This window comes from Pyrus communis, chromosome 1 (genome assembly GCF_963583255.1).
Source record: "Pyrus communis chromosome 1, drPyrComm1.1, whole genome shotgun sequence".
Lineage (NCBI taxonomy): Eukaryota > Viridiplantae > Streptophyta > Magnoliopsida > Rosales > Rosaceae > Pyrus > Pyrus communis.
In genome coordinates, this window is record NC_084803.1 from 38,514,101 (window position 1) to 38,531,172 (window position 17,072).

The 17,072-nt window shown below is 40.1% G+C and overlaps 1 protein-coding gene across 1 annotated transcript; it reads right to left on the reverse strand.

The window, feature by feature from the left end:
• Nucleotides 1-320: 320 nt before the first annotated feature.
• LOC137739128 (uncharacterized) lies at nt 321-1,853 on the reverse strand. Its single transcript, XM_068478629.1, has one exon. It carries the CDS (start codon nt 1,524-1,526, stop codon nt 579-581), a length of 948 nt encoding a protein of 315 aa, XP_068334730.1. The 5' UTR covers nt 1,527-1,853; the 3' UTR covers nt 321-578.
• Nucleotides 1,854-17,072: the final 15,219 nt, after the last annotated feature.

Consider the following 17,072-nt stretch of genomic DNA (forward strand, 5'->3'; position numbering starts at 1 on the left):
CCTATTGAATATCACACAATAACTACCTTGGCAAAAGAACAATTACAAACATTATCGTCAACAGAAAATCATACAACTCAAAGTGTTAAAAAAACAAGGCCTCAGTTCTGTTGGTAGAAGTGAACCGAGAAACTCGTACAAACTACAACACCTAAGATGGTTCAGCTAATCAGCTAACTTGATCAGACATGTCCCAACAGAATGTACATGTGCATTCATTCAATACCACCGAACATGCCAACAATATATATCCGAACACGACAACAAGAACAAGAGGCTCAATAGACAGGTTGAAAACGCTTAATGAAACGACGTTGGGCTAAATACAGAATAAGGATATTACTGATTACACATCAACTACAAAATCTACAAATGCAGTCAGTTTCATAACTTAAGAAGAGAACATCCGAACATCTACAGCCAACAATTACATTCTAAAGAAAAATCAACAACAGCAAAAGTAAAGACTGTAAAGAGTTACCTTCCGAGTTTTCGAAACTCAGCAGCTTCAAAAAACCAACCTAAAAATTTCTCTCTGCCAGTCCTAAAGCATTCCATTACAACGAGTCTTCTTCTGCTTATGCATACTTCTTGGGTCGTCCTCTCTTCTTCGGAACCGGATTAGTCCCCAATTGCCGGGTCCCATCCGAAACATCCACCACTCCACCTGAATTCGGCACCACGGGCACCGCCGGGGGCACTGACGCTGCAGTCACCGAAGTTTTACTCTGCGGGGTTGTAAAGACAGGTGGCATCCAATTGGGAAAGGCCGCAGTGGCTGCGGCGGTGGACTTACCCTTCGCCCCGCTCCCGCCAACAAATCCCATCGGAAAAAACCCCCAACAGCAGTAGTAAGCCTCCTGTCCCTGCACCATTGGCGGCAAATTCGGCACAACCACCGCCTCAAAACCTCTCTTACAATTCTGACACCTCAAACAGCAGCTCTCGTAAACCCTAGGGTACTCGTACAGCACGTAACAGTACGGGCAAGTCGTCCAGAAAGTCGACAATCTCGACCTCGGCTGCTGCTGGCTGTCGTTTCCCACCCCGGCGTCGGTTCGGGCCCGGTTGTCCCGCCGCACCGGCAATTTGTTCGAAATCGAAGAGCCGAGATCGATCCGGCTGAACGGCCCCAGCTCGTTGTCGTAAATCTGCTTCTTGGCCGGATCGGACAGAACCGCCCATGCATCGGCTACGAGCTTGAACGCGTGCTCGGCGTAGGCGTACTTGTTCTTGTCCGGGTGGAGGAGTAACGCCAGCCGTCGGTAAGATTTCTTGATGTGATCGAGGTCGTCGGATCGGCGATCGGACAGGAGAACGGCGTACCAGTCGGGGTGGTTGTTGATGCGTTTGTCGGCGGCTAAGAGCACATCGACGACGGCCAAGATCTGATCTGAGCCCTCCAGCAGCGGCTCCGTCTCCTGAGCTAGAATTGCGAAGTCGCGGCAGCTGCTCAGATCCCGGCTGTGTAGAAGCTTCTCGGCGATTCCGAGCAATCGCTCGGCTTCTACCCTGTTTGGATCCATGGAATCCCTGGCTTCGGAATTCTGGGAAAGCAAATGCCAAATACCGAAATGGGGAAATTGGAAACGGAGGTGTTTCTACTTCCACTTGCAGAGTGTTATTGATTGGGTCTAGATTTTGCCTTCAATGGCAGGGAATTTTAGAGCTCGACCTGCTTTTTGTACGGGCTGTTTTCGTCATTTAATAAATAATAAAATATGGCATGATCGTCTCTCCCTTCGCTGACGCACTGTTTTCGAATCGGAATCGGGAGCATGGAAATGGTGGTGGCGTAAAACAAAGCGCGCACGGAAGCGTGAGAGTTGTCTAGTTCATGTGGTTTCACGGTATTTTTTCTATTTCATACGCTTCTATTTATTCTCACATTGTGATTATAAAAATTCAAAAATAAATAAATCATGCAAATTTATATTTTGAAGAATAATGTTAGAGAGATTAAATTTTTAAATCAAATTTTATAAACCAAATGATGTAGATGTTGATGCTGATGATTAGATTATTACTTAAGCATTGATTAATATGTATATTTCTTATTGGTGACACATCATCTGGTTTGCAAATTTGGTATAACAATTTGGTCTTCTTATCATTACCCTATTTTGAAATACCATGACCCAGTATCATTCCTCTATTTAATACTACTTTCTTTGGATCAAGAAATTGGGGACGTAACAACACCGCACTTCTTAAGGGACATAGTTTAGAACTAGTTTAAATCAACTCTCATCTAGGTTAGGCTTAAAAGGATGTAGCTTGATCATGCTTACAATGGATGACTTGGGGAACATGAATTTTCCTGAGTCGGAGTAAGACCGATCGGAATACAAGTGCATACTAACTCTAGTCATGGGCTACCTAGTTTCGATTGGGTTGGGCTGTACAAAAACGGTGAGATACAAGATCTATTTCGATTGACTAGTTTCTTATAATTTTGGATAATCTTATAGTCTAGGGTTTGACTTAAGACTCAAGTAATCACAATCCTACAAAAAAATAAATATTTATTACTAGATATCTGCTAGGATTCTTCCAGATTTATGAAGATTCACTATCCTAAAAGGTCTCTCTCAACTAGTATAAATATACCCTCAAATGTATCAACATGGTAACACATATTTTGCTTTCATATTCGCTCTATTGCCTACTGCTTAAGTTTTAAAACCTTTACCCAAACTTAACCGTTGAAGAACCTTTGGATAGTAACTCACCAGTGCCTAATGAATTCACGGTTTCTTTCTATTTCTTACACGAAGCATTTCTGATTTGGTCAAAGACGGTCTTTCGACTCTAGAGCAGCCCATGGCGATTTTAACCAAAGTTAAGCAAGTTGTTGACAACCTTCAGAAGACCTCCAAAGCAAGTCAGGCAGAAAGTCGCACCGACTTCATCGACATAGAGAGATAGACGATGGCCTTGGCTAATGCTTTCGGAGCTAACCCATAGATCTAAATTTCAATCTCGGAATTCAGGTTCTGAGTACATCAACTCTAGAAGGACACCCGCTTGAAACTTCTTCTCCAGTCTTAACGAAAAATCATGCTCTTGATTAGTGCCCAGAGCAGCATAAAGATCGAATTGTCACTCACACGACCAAGGACAGGGTTCGTATTCAACAGTACCTCGGACCTTCAGGCACTACAATAGCTTATCTTGTAGAGCACAGACACCCTAACTTTGATGAACTGGAGTCCTCTAAGGACCACGAGCTCGCAGACCTCTAAATCGCAATAACGTTAGGGACGCTCTGAGAGATGCTCAAAACCAAGTCTCTAGCAGGGTTTTTGCAAAGGTCAAAAGTCATATTTCCTCCGCCATAAAGGCCATTCTTCCTCGCAAAAAAATTCACTTTGCCCTAATTCAAGAGTTATCCTGGAAATTCTGATATGGACAATCACATCATGCATTATCGGATCGCTATGTATAGCAACATTGTGTGGATATGCAAGATTTTTCCTTCCTGTTGACGTTTTGATGTATAATTTTTTTTATATGAATAAAACAGTTACAAGATGCAGCATATATGGAAGAAGAAACAAGAAGAAGAGAGGAGGGAAGATGGTAGCTAATGCCAACATCATGATGACCTGCAATCCCTCTAAACTTAATCTATTATCCAGCTTTGGCTTTTATAGTAAGAAGAGCCGAAAGCAATGGATGAAAACAGTAGGTGAGAGGGAGGACCGAAGATAACAGCTAGCAATGACACAAGCTGAGCTGTTTCTCCATCACCACTAGACACCACTTATTATTCTTCTAATATTTAACCCTACTTTTAATAATGACACCCAATACTCCCCCTCAAGCTGGATCCAGTAGGTTGATGGATCCAAGCTTGGAGAGGAGTCTTTGAAACTGATGAGAAGCCAGAGGTTTGGTGAATATATCAGCCAGCTGATCGAAGCTTTTTACATAATGTGTATGAATCACCTGCGACTGTACTTGTTCACGGACATAGTGACAGTCGACTTCAATATGCTTCGTCGTGAAAGACGGGTTTGATGCTATGTGCATGGCAGCCTGGTTGTCACAAAATAAGGTCATTGGTTGAGCTGTGAACACACCTAAGTCACATAAAAGTCTTTTTAGCCATATCAGCTCACACGCGGTTGAGGCCATTGCACGATATTCAGCTTCGGCACTTGATCTTGCGATGACAGTTTGTTTCTTGCTCTTCCACGTGACCAAGTTTCCACCAACAAAGGTACAATAACCAGTGGTGGACTTGCGATCGATTGCGTTTCCTGCCCAATCAGCATCACAGTACCCCATGATTTGAGTGTTGTCATTATTTGCCATGAGGATGCCACGACCAACAGACCCTTTTAAGTAACGTAAGATTCTTTTGACAAGGTTCAGATGCTCGATGGTGGGAGAGTGCATGAACTGACTGGCAATACTTACTGAATGTGAGATGTCTGGTCTGGTGATCGTTGGGTAGATCAGCTTGCCGACAAGCCTTTGATATAAGCTGATATCCGAGAGTGGCGTGCCTCCCAAGTAAAGCTTGAGCTTGCTATCAAGAGAGGTAAGTGCAGGCTTGGCATCACTCATATTGGCATCTTTAAGTAGGTCCATGACGTACTTTCGTTGATTAAGAAATAGTCCCTTGTAAGAAGATGCCATTTCGATTCCAAGAAAATACTTCAACACCCCAAGATCTTTAACCGCAAATTGTTGTTGAAGTGACTGTTTGAGTGTGGTGATTTCAGCAGCATTATCACCTGTAATTATTAAGTCATCCACATATATCAACACAACTAATTTGCTTGCAGCTCTTGTGCGAACAAATAATGATGAATCTGCATTACTCCTTTTGAAACCAATGCTATGAAGAACTGTACTTAGTTTTGCATACCAAGCACGTGGTGATTGCTTCAGTCCATAAATTGACTTATGTAACTTACACACCAAATTAGGCTCTTGGCTTTGAGGGTGTCCTGGTGGCAATCTCATATAGACTTCTTCTTCAAGATCACCATGTAGAAAGGCGTTCTTCACGTCCATTTGATACATAGACCAACCATTATTGATGGCAACAGACAATAAAACCTTTACTGAGTTCATTTTTGCAACAGGAGCAAATGTTTCCTTGTAATCCACCTCAAATGTTTGAGTGAATCCTCGAGCCACCAGCCTGGCTTTATGCCTCTCAATCGAACCATCAGAATTAAACTTGATCTTATAGATCCACTTACAGCCCACTGCCTTTTTTTCTTGTGGAAGTTTGGTGATGCTCCAGGTTTTGTGTTGGTCTAATGCTTTGAGTTCATCTCTCATTGCTTCTTTCCACACAACTTGATTATTAGCCTCATAAAAGTTTTGAGGCTCACTGTGACTTGAAATGTTGTTAAGAAAGGCAGCATGAGATGAAGTTACCTTTTGATACGACACGCAATTTGAAATTGGATGCCTCGGTTTATATGTGACAAAATCTTGAAACCTTGTGGGAGGTTGTCTATCACGCCGAGGATTGTGTCGAGGTACTGGGAGGTTTGTCTCATCCTCGTTCAAATTGTCATCCACACCTTGAGGATTTTCTATGTTGCCGTTATCATCATCATGCACCGAGTCATCATCATGCACAGAATTATCAGGATGAGTACCTTCATTATTAACTTCAATGGGAAGTGTAGAAGTACAGATTCTTGGTAGAGGAATTAGGTCTAAGATGCACTCCCCCTGACTTGTGGCTTCATGTGATTTGCTGAAAAAAAAGGTTAGCTTCATGGAATCGTACATCTTTAGATACAATTATTTTTCTTAGTTGAGGATCATAGCACTTATATCCTTTTTGTGTTGATGAATAACCAAGAAAAATACATTTGAGAGCTCTAGGGTCCAACTTATCTCGATGGTGTGATTGTATATGAACAAAACAGACACAGCCAAAGACTCTAAGATGTGAAAGGTCGATTTTTCTTCCTTTCATGACTTCAAGTGGAGATTTGAACCCCAAGACTCGGCTAGGAAGTCTATTGATGATGTACATAGCCGTCATGACTCCTTGTGACCAAAATCTCTTTGGTACGTTCATTTGTAACATTAATGCTCTTGTTTTTTCCAGAATGTCACGATTTTTCCTTTCAGCTACACCATTTTGTTGAGGTGTTCCGACACAACTTGTTTGATGCATGATACCATCCTTGCTCAAATATAATGACATGATATGGGACATATATTCGGTGCCATTGTCAGATCTTAAGGTTTGAATTTGAGAGGAAAAATGGTTCTTAACAAGATTGTGAAAATCCTTAAAAACTTCAATCACTTCACTCTTAGACTTTAAAAGGTACAACCATGTGGCTCTAGAGAAATCCTCGACAAAAGTTACATAATACTTATAACCATCAAAAGATTCAAACGTTGGTCCCCATACATCTGAGTGAACTAGTTCGAAAACTTTACTAGTCCTAGATAAGGATGAGGTAAAAGACAATCTGGTGGCTTTAGACAAATGACATGTTTCACACGAAATTAAATCATTCCCTAAGTTTGGAAACAAGGAAGACAAAACAGGTTGGGAAGGATGAGCTAAACGTTGATGCCACAATTGACTATCTTGGGATGGACTGGACTTGGCTTGAAATCCTCTTGGACTGCTTTTTGATATGTAATAGAGGCCATCTAGGTAAAACCCTTCACCAATCGTCTTCTTGGTGAGGCAATCCTGAAAAATGACATTGTGAGGAGAGAAAATGGCCAAACAATTTAAGGTATTGGTGATTTTTCCCACAGATAGAAGTTGAAATGGAAAAGAAGGAACAAATAAGGCTACTGACTCAATTTTGTCCGATATTAAGTTTATATTTCCCTTCCCTAAAACCTTAGAACTCTCACCATTGGCAGTTGAGACTTGAGACGGTTTTGAAAATTTTTCAAACTTGTGAAACTTAGAAACATGGTTGGTCATATGATCTGTGGCACCCGAATCAACAATCCACAAATCATGCATCATATTTACATTAAGAGCAGTTTTAAAAGCAGTCATGATACCTTGCATGTCATCTTGGGCCATGTGTTGTGTTTCTGTCAGAAATCCAGCAAACTTGCCTAGCAAAGCTATTGAATTTCCATCTTCAAAGCCGACCGTTTGGTCACTCTTAATCCTTTCTTTCTTGCTTTGAAGATACACTGCAAACTCATTTATGAATGCAGCTGGATTTGCAGTGAAGCTCTTGAGTGCATCAGACCTATGAGAGGTTGAGGTAGTTGCATTGTTGGCTCTATGTGGTGCACGGTTCAGTCTTTGTGAGCCATTTTTTTCCTTCATGAACTTTGGCTTTAATTCTGGATGTAAAATCCAGCATGTCTCCTTAACGTGACCAGTATAGTTGCAGTGTTGGCCCTTTAAGTGTGGATTCTTCACTTTGTATTTTCTTTCGTTGGCTAGATAAGCCCTTGCTTCAGTTACACTGGTCTTTGTGCCAGTGTTCATGACTTTCCTTCGTACTTCTTTACGTTGGATTGTTGCACATACGCTGGTGAAGGAAGGTAGTTCAGGGTTCATGAGTATGTGGCTTCGTAGGTCTTCATATCCTGAATCGAGACTTGACAAGAGTTGGAATATCTTGTCTTCTTCTGCCCTTTTCAGTAGTAAAGACGCCTCAGTTGTGTGAGGCCGATACATTTCCAGCTCATTCCACATGCTCTTCATGCTGCCTAGAAGTTGAACAAAGGGCTTTCCTTCTTGTTGTATGTTGGAAATGTTCTTCTTCAATTGAAACACACGTGCAGCATTGTTCTGGCTGCCATACATCTCCTTGACTGTCTCTCATAGTTTGAATGATGATTCAGAATAACTGAATATTTCAGCTAGTTTACGTTCCATGGAATTTAGGAGCCATGACATAACTAGCTGATCCTTGCAAAGCCAGATTTCATAAGTTGGTGAAGAAACATCAGGAACTTCGATGCTTCCATTTATGAACCCTAGCTTGGACCTTCCACCTAGGGCAAGACTCACTGCTCTCGACCAAGGTAAGTAATTAAACTCATTTAACAAGACCAAGCTTAATCTTTGATTTGGATTGACATCCACCTCAGACACGGTTGAGGAGGAAGGTATCTGGGAATTTTCATCTCCAAACGAATAAGAATTCTCTTCCGCCATGTCGGAGATGGAATACGATCAGCTGGAAGAAATGCAGAAGCAGGTTATTTTTCCTGCTCTGATACCATGTTGACATTTTGATGTATAATTTTTTTTATATGAATAAAACAGTTACAAGATGCAGCATATATGGAAGAAGAAACAAGAAGAAGAGAGGAGGGAAGATGGCAGCTAATGCCAACATCATGATGACATGCAATCCCTCTAAACTTAATCTATTATCCAGCTTTGGCTTTTACAGCAAGAAGAACCGAAAGCAATGGATGAAAACAGTAGGTGAAAGGGAGGACCGAAGATAACAGTTAGGCAATGACACAAGCTGAGCTGTTTCTCCATCACCACTAGAAACCACCTGTTATTCTTCTAATATTTAACCCTACTTTTAATAATGACATCCAATACTTCCATTATTGAAGAATGCTACGAGGCTGTGTTTAGCATGAAGCCCCAATCTAAACACGAAAGTGTAAGAAACTAGCTTGAATGATTTTGAGCAAATTTAGCTGAAGTAGAAAGGCTCGGTGAGAACTTGTTGTCATGGCTTTCGAGCGAGGACTTTATGTCTACTCTCACTTGTGCCAGAAGCTTAAGAAGAAGTACAACTATGCAACGCTCGAGGAGTTTGACGATGAGACAAGCAGGGACATTGAGGCCCAAAATAAGGATCCAGTTTGACCAGGACAAGAAGTCTAAACGGCACAAAAATATGCGGGATACTCTGCCACCTCTTCCTCTCTGTCAGAATGACAGGAGAAGACAGAAATATAAGCCAACTTTGTCCAAACCTAAGCAATATACTACTTTGGAAACTTTAATTAACAATAGCCTTCATACCATCAAGGATAAGCTTAACCTAAAAAGCCAAAACCTTTTCTTAGTTACTTGGCGAATAGGAGTCCAAATGGTTATTTCTCCTTTCACTAAAGCACCTGACATACTAGTCGTATGCTCCAGGATCACATTGAAAGGCTGATTGACCAGGGTTACTGTTAGAACAAAATTTGCTCAGATCCGCAGATGGAGACGAGATCCATTCGGATTTGCTTATGATCTCAGAAAATGAGAGAATATGGTTGATTAGGGTAAGGGTATGGTTGAAAACATATTAGATTACCTACTTATCATTAAGAGACAGAATCAAACTATACGTGTAGTTTTAAGAAAGAATAGTGTGATGTGTAATACATCGTGAACCATCCTCGACGAATAGCCTATGGCATGCGGTAATGAGATGAGTTTTCCATGGGCGTGTTTATATGTAGATGGTGGCATGGATTTAAGATGAGTTCATGTTAGGTATAGAGAGAACATATGCGTAGTAGTCTTTTAGAGGAGATGATGAATCTAGAGAAAGTCCCTTCAGTTATGATTGATTGATTAATTGATCTCCTTCGATAAATGACCAAGCTAAGGTATTTATATAGATCTTTAGAGTCCTTGTAAGGAGAGTTATCTCAATGAAATTCGGAGCCTATCTATGAGAGATTCTAGGATAAAATATCAAATTCTCTTAGGATTACAATTACATTGCCTATTCTCTAAGATATCCTACTTTGACTTAAAGTAGGGTTTCCTTACTTGAGAGACAAGAAATGCATATTGCGGAATGGTTGTCTGACTACATCTTTGACTAATCAGCCCATTGGAATAGCTTACTTTGATTTTGACTAGAAAACCTGACTAGTCCGACTGTTTGAACTTCATGAGCTATGGGCATTCTAGTTTTTCTTGCCACCCAAGGTGCTATGTGTCATTGGCCCATAAAAACATGGTCCCACAATTGTGGGTGACATAGTCTCCCTTGACCTGGTTAACAATTAGGGTTGAGTTGTAGTAGATTAAAAATTCTTTCACTTGAAATTCCGCTTAAGGTTGAGTCGCAATGGATTGAAAGTTCTGTAGCATAGTCCTAGTGGATTCCATCCATTAACCACTGTACCACGTGGTTTACAAAATATGATTTAAGAAGATGGTCCATTTAACATCACCTAACATTTAATACTATTAGTGAATATTGAATGCTATTAGGATTCTATAAAATATGTAATCTAGGTTTTGTTTTTTGCCAAAATGAATGGCACTATGCCACGTATAAATAGTAAACCAAACTAAGAGGTAGTTCTCTAAAACGATTAGGTTTTTATGGTAAAAAGATACGGTTTCAATTTTTCACATTCTTCTCCTTTACAAGGTGGCTTTGCAAGACCAGGTTCTGCGAATATGAGCTTGACAAGTCACACTATAAATCAATGACATATTGCAAAAATCCATCAGAAAGTTCTTAGGACAAATTTATGATTCAAATCTTCAACACAAAAACACAACCCAATATCTAATACCAAGAGCTTGAGGCAGTTGAGTTCGACGTGATCCGAGAGCTGTCTTCAAAATCGAGACTAACGAGCTGCCTAGGCCTCTCAAGCAGCCGCCTAATCCCTTTGTAGATGTTTGTTCTTATTTTAGCTTAATCGTAATGACTGGTCACTGTCAAGGCTGATTTTTAAAACACTGGTCGTAAGTACTATATACATCAACATATATATTTCACAAAGGATTTTTGAATGTATGGAAGATGAAATTTCTCCGAACTATTTTCATGGATGATAGTTAGATAGAATAAGTTTTATTTATTTTTGTATATATTTTTATCACATAAACAATGTATTTTATCAGCCTGTGACATAGGTATCATATGCAACGAAGGCCTACTGACGCTCCGGTTAGAAGAGGCGACTACGGGACAGAAGTCTAGGGCTGAATGGGTAAAGGAAGACCTAGGAAGACTTTGGAAGAGACTCTAAGAAAAGACTTAGAGTACTTGGATCTAACGGAAGACATGATACAAAACCAAGTATAATGGTGTTCTAGGATTCATATAGCCGACCCAACTTAATGGGAAAAAGTTTTGTTGTTGTTGTTGTTGTGACATAAGTATCATGTAGAATGACATAAACTTTCTTAATTATTATCCATGGAAGTGGCTATATTTCATATTTAAATATGCAAGTTAAAAATACGAGCACAGATGCATAAATCAAGAAATTTAATTTAAAATTTTAATAAAATATAAAAATAGGAAAAATGTGCTAAATCCAATAACAGTTCAAATTTTTGAACCTAATCAAAGTCGCCCATTTGAAATCACACCAAAAAGTTGGGAGTTTTAGGTACTTAATGTTGTAGGCCTATTTGATTGAACGATCTAGGGTTTAGAGAGAGGGGGGCCGGCCACAATTAGAGAGAAGAGAGAGTGATTTAGTTGTGAGGTGTGTTTGATTCACCCCATTGTACCTTTATTTATAGTAATATGATAGATAAAACCTTACCCTTTAGGATTACAACATTTAATAAGTAATCTACTCCTAAGAGGAATATAAGATACATTACCAGATTCCCTAGGATTTACTCAATCACATTCCTATTCTAAATACGACTACAACACTCCCCCTTGAGTGTGTAAATACTCAACAAACCATCACATCAGATCTTCAACAGATAATGTTGAATAGTTGATGAAGTCATCGGCATAATGGGTGATCGCGAGTCTCAAATTTAAGGAAGTATGCAATTGTAGTAAAACTCACAAAACCTCGCTATGGTAAAACCCAAGGCATGGGGAAAACCCATAGACTAAGGAGAAAGGTGAGAAGTATGCATAATGTCTAAAATAAACGTCAAACAGGATGAAAGTAATGAACTTAACGGAGTATGATTATCCCAAGATGGGTGTCTTGTTAAAACCTTGTTAGGTAGCAAAAACCTAGTGAGAAAAATGCTCCTAATCGTAGGAAAAATAATACATTAAGATCATGTGAGTATGCTTCTAGATATTCTCCTTAAGTTAGACATAACTTCTGAATAAGAGAACTACGAGTGATTCAACTTAGATAATTTACACATACCGATTCCTTGGACGAGCTTCTGAAATGTAGACTTGGGCAATGACTTGGTGAAGAGATTAGCTAGGTTATCTTAGGAGCAAATTTGCTTGACTTCAATGTTATGATGTTGCTGCTGGTGTGAGTAAAAGAACTTTGGCGTTATGTGCCTAGTGTTCTCTCCCTTGATGTATCCTTTCTTTAATTGTTCGATACATGCTATATTTTCTTCAAAGATCGTCAAATGACCACTAGTGCTTTGAATATGTTCCATGACTTCTCTTTGCCAAAAGCACTTACACGATGCTTCATGCAGGGTGAAAATCTCAGCATGGTTTGACAAAGTCACAACTAGTGTTTGCTTAGTAAACTTCCAAGATATAGCGGTGTCTCCAACGATAAAGACATAACCCGTTTGAGAATGTGCCCTATGCAAGTTAGACAGATATCCAGCATCTGCATAACCAACAAGGCGAGAATCAATCCGAGTACCATAAGAGGTGGAAACACTCGAAAATTCGTGGTTATAAAACAAGCGCAAATCCGTAGTACCCTTGAGGTAGCAGAAAATGTCTTTAACACCATTCCAGTGCCTGTGTGTAGGCGCATTGCTATATCTTGCCAAAAGATTAACAACAAATGAGATGTTGGGTCTAGTGAATTGAGCCAAGTACAATAAAGCCCCAATTACACTTAAGTAAGGAACTTCAGGTTCCAAAATCTCTTACTCATCCTTCTTTGAACGGAAGGGATCTCGTTTAGCATCTAGAGTCCGAACGACCATAGGTGTACTCGAAGTCTTCGATTTATCCTCATTAAAACGATGCAACACATTTTGGGTGTAGTTCGATTGATGTACTAGGATTTCATTCGAACAATTCTCGATCTCCAAGCCGAGACAGTATTGAGTTTTCCCAAAATCTTTCATCTCAAATTTTGATTTCAAGTGTATTGCAATTTCCTCAAGCTGTGTGAGAGTTCCAATAAGGTTCATGTCATCGACATAAACTGCAACGATTGCAAATCTAGAATCTGACTTCTTTATGAATACGCATGGGCATAATTCATTGTTCACATAACCCTGACTTGTCAAATATTCACTCAGATGGTTATACCACATCCACCTGGATTGTTTTAATTCATAGAGTGACCTCCTCAACCTAATTGAGAAAGTATTCCGTGGTCTAGAACTATTTGATCCAGTCAATGAAGTCCGTTTGGAACTTTCATGTAAATTTCCATATCTAGATCCCTATAGAGATACGCGGTTACCACATCCATAAGCTGCATATTTAGTTTTTCAGAAACTACCAAACTGATTAGGTAGCAGAACGTTATAACGTCCATTACGGGGAATACGTCTCCTCGTAATCAATCCTAGGGCACTGAGAGAAACATTGCGCTATGAGGCGTGCTTTGTATTGCACTATTTCATTTTTCTCATTATGCTTCCTCACGAAAACCTATTTGTAGCCAACGGGCTTCACGCGTAGTGGTGTAAGAATGATAAGTCCAAACACTTTACGTTTTGCAAGAGAATTGAGTTCGACTTGGATTACTTGTTTCCAGTTTGACCAATCGGTTCTACGTAAGCATTCATCGATAAAACGTGGTTCAATGTCATCACTAAGCATGATGTCAGTAGCTACTGAGTACGCGAAGGTAGCGTCGATGATCACCTTATTCCTACTCCAAACCTCATCCAATACTACGTAGTGGACCGAAATCTCGCAATTCTCGGGACACCCGCATGTTTCGTCTGAAGCATCATTATAATCTAGAAAAACCACATGCGTTAGAATAAATGATTGAGCAATGGTCGAATTCAAACTAGGGTCACTGGTTGGTGGTATTTTCCTCTTCCAGGGTTGTGGATCCTTTGAACCAAGGGGACTGTCACGCTTCAGAGTCAAAGTAAGTGATTGGCTAGCCACCAATGTACCTTACCGCGTGCAGGGTGCGGTATCCCCACCTTCGGAGATGGTCCAACCTTCCCAGGTGAGTTGTTGACGTATACGAAGTACATTTATCCTTACAAGTGTGTTTGAAGCAGGTATATGTGATCTTGTTATCTTTGCTAGATCATTCAAAGCATTCGACATGCTTTAAGCAATGCTCTGAAGATCTATAATTCGACGTACCTTAATTTCAGACTAGGCAATGCAAGGATTTAAATGAGACATAGTGGGAGCATACGACGACTATTCACAGCATTCTACGGGAATGTTAGAATGTTTTTCTCCCCCAAATGACGGGAAGACTGTCTCATCAAAGTGACAATCCGCAAAACATGCGATAAAGAGATCTCCTATCAAGGGTTGTAAATAGCTAACAATTGATGGCGAATCATAACCGACATAGATTACCATTTTTCTCTGACGACCCATTTTGGTTCGTAATGGTGGTACTTTTTGCACATAAATGGCGCACCCAAACACCCATAACTGTGAGACGTCAGGCTCATATCCAATAAGTAATTGTAACGGTGAATGTGGTTGGGTAGCGGTGGAGCTCAGGCAGACCAACATAACAGCGTGCAATATTCCATAGCCCTAGGCAGATACTGGCAGTTTGGTTCTCATAACCAAAGTTCGAGTTATCAATTAAGGCACTTTATGAAAGCTTCTGCCAGGCCGTTTTAGGTGTGAATATGGGGTACAGGATGTTCCACATTAATCCCTAATAACATGCAATAATCATCAAAAGTCTGTGACGTAAACTTTCCAGCATTATCCAATCGAATCGACTTAATCGGATAATTAGGGTGGTGAGCCCTTAGCTTAATGATTTGAGCTAAGAGTTTAGCAAATGCAACATTGTGTATAGACAACAGGAAAACATGTGACCATCGTGTCGATGCATCAACCAACACCATAAAGTATTTAAATGGTCTGCAGGTTGGTTGGATAGGTCCACAAATGTCCCCTTGAATCCTCTGAAGAAATTTAGAGGGGTCATGAATAATCTTTGTATATAAGGATTGAGTATTCAACTTCCCTAAAGAACACACTTTGCATGACAGAACTCTAACTTAGGGATGTAACTTATACCCGTGTGAAGATTTGAGGATATGGCGCATCATGTCACGTCCAGGATGTCCCAAACGATCATGCCAAAGCAACAAAGTGTCCTGGAACTCAGGCATAGGGTCGGCCATACTGTGGGCATCTATGCCGTGAATGGTTGTCATGTACTACCCACTCGGCAAACGTTCCAACTTCTTGTGAATACGTTTCTGGCCATATTCGTACGAAGTGATATAAAGAAATCTAGAACCATTATCTTCAGTGGTTTCAATATGATATTGATTATCTCGAATATCTCTAAAACTCATCAACGTTTTTCCGGAACGTGGAGAATAAAATGCCTCCTTAATGGTTAAGATAGTACCGTTGGACAACATGATACGTGCCTTTCTGTATCCTTCAATCAGGTTAGATGGCCCTAAGAGAGTTGTCAAATGAACTTTCTTGAGTATTAAGTTAGTAAAATAACGTCGTTCACGCAAGAAGGTGTGCATGGCTGCACTATCTACCAGACAACTAACTTCCCCACTAGACATACATGTAAATAAATTGATTGAATTGGTCACATGCATAAATATAAGTCCGTCCATTCAATTAAGCAATTCGAGAAAATAATATCCATTCAAATAAGAATCCATAATTCAAAACAAACCAAAACCAAACAAATTATTCCAAATACTTACAAAAATTGTTCAAACTTAAACCATAAACTTAGAAAAATAGGGGGGGGTAGGGTCGGCCACTCCTAGTGGGTTCGGCCACTAAGGGTAAACACCCTAAATACATGTCTAATTTATTCATCCATAAGAGATGATGCCTCCTGAAAATCCGATATCTCCATTGATGTAGTTGATTCTTTTGGATGTTCCACATGTGCAAATTTAGACTCGCTACATGAATGATACTTAGCAATAGCCTTAGGGGAAGCTCGGCATATGCATGACCAGTGATCCTTTGATCCACAGCGATAGCACATGTCCAATTTAGTATAAGCGGGCCAAACGAGAGCTTTGCCCTTGTTCTTGAAGTTTGGGGCCTTAGGGGCGAGTGATGGACATTGCTGGGTCACATTTTTTCCTTTGGTGCGACACTTTGTTGACCTTGGTCCCATGGTGGGGCTTGCTGGCAATGATGATTCTTTTGTCATTTATGGCTACTAGAATTGGTCGCATACGCTTCAGGCACGGCGTTCAAGCTAGTGGGTCGAGATTAATGATTCTTCATCAAAAGTTAGTTCTGCTTTTCAGCGCGATTGATGATTCTTCATCAAAAGCCAATGGGTCAAGATTAATGATTCTTCATCAAATCTGAAAACTTGGTGAATTTCTGTGCCTTATATTGTTACTGCAGGACAATATTGGTGGCATGGAAGGTCGAATGGGTCTTCTCCAAGAAATCTGATTTGGTTAGTTCCAACTTTGCAGAATTTCAACAATGAAAAAATTCTACAAACTTTAGAGTTGTTCATTCATGCACTTAAAGTCCTGGAAGCGAAGATGTTGCCAGTCGTGTCTTGCTTGAGGCAAGTATATGTCATTTTGGTGATCGAAACAGTAAGCCAAAGCAAGCCAAATGGTGCGTGGGTCCTCCTCAATGAGATACTCAGTTTGCAGTGCATCATGGATGTGTCTTCGAATGAAGATCATTGAAGTAGCCTTCTGAGCTTGGTCGACGATAGGTGTCTTAATGGTGGCTCTAATACCCTTTGCAGTCAAATAGAGCTTCATGTCTTAAACCCACTTCCGATAGTTTCTTCTAGAGACTTCTAGAGCAGAGAAATCAAGCTTGTTCAAGTTTGACATGTCCCTAAAACAGAGGGAAAAACGTGATTAGTCATATGGTAAGCCATAGACATATATCGTAGAACATACAGGTTCTATAGGCATGTATAATTTATGCTTAAAAACTACAGGTTTCATGTGGTATGTTTTGAAAGAAAACTTCAGGTTTCATAGCTACAAGTTCAATTTAGTTTTATGAACAATTAGTTCATAAGGAGAGGTTCCTGCAAGAAACACATAATGCAATATATTG

Bases quoted from the DNA above. Each gene is read 5' to 3' on its own strand.
- LOC137739128 (XM_068478629.1), bottom strand. From the start codon at position 1,526: ATGGATCCAAACAGGGTAGAAGCCGAGCGATTGCTCGGAATCGCCGAG.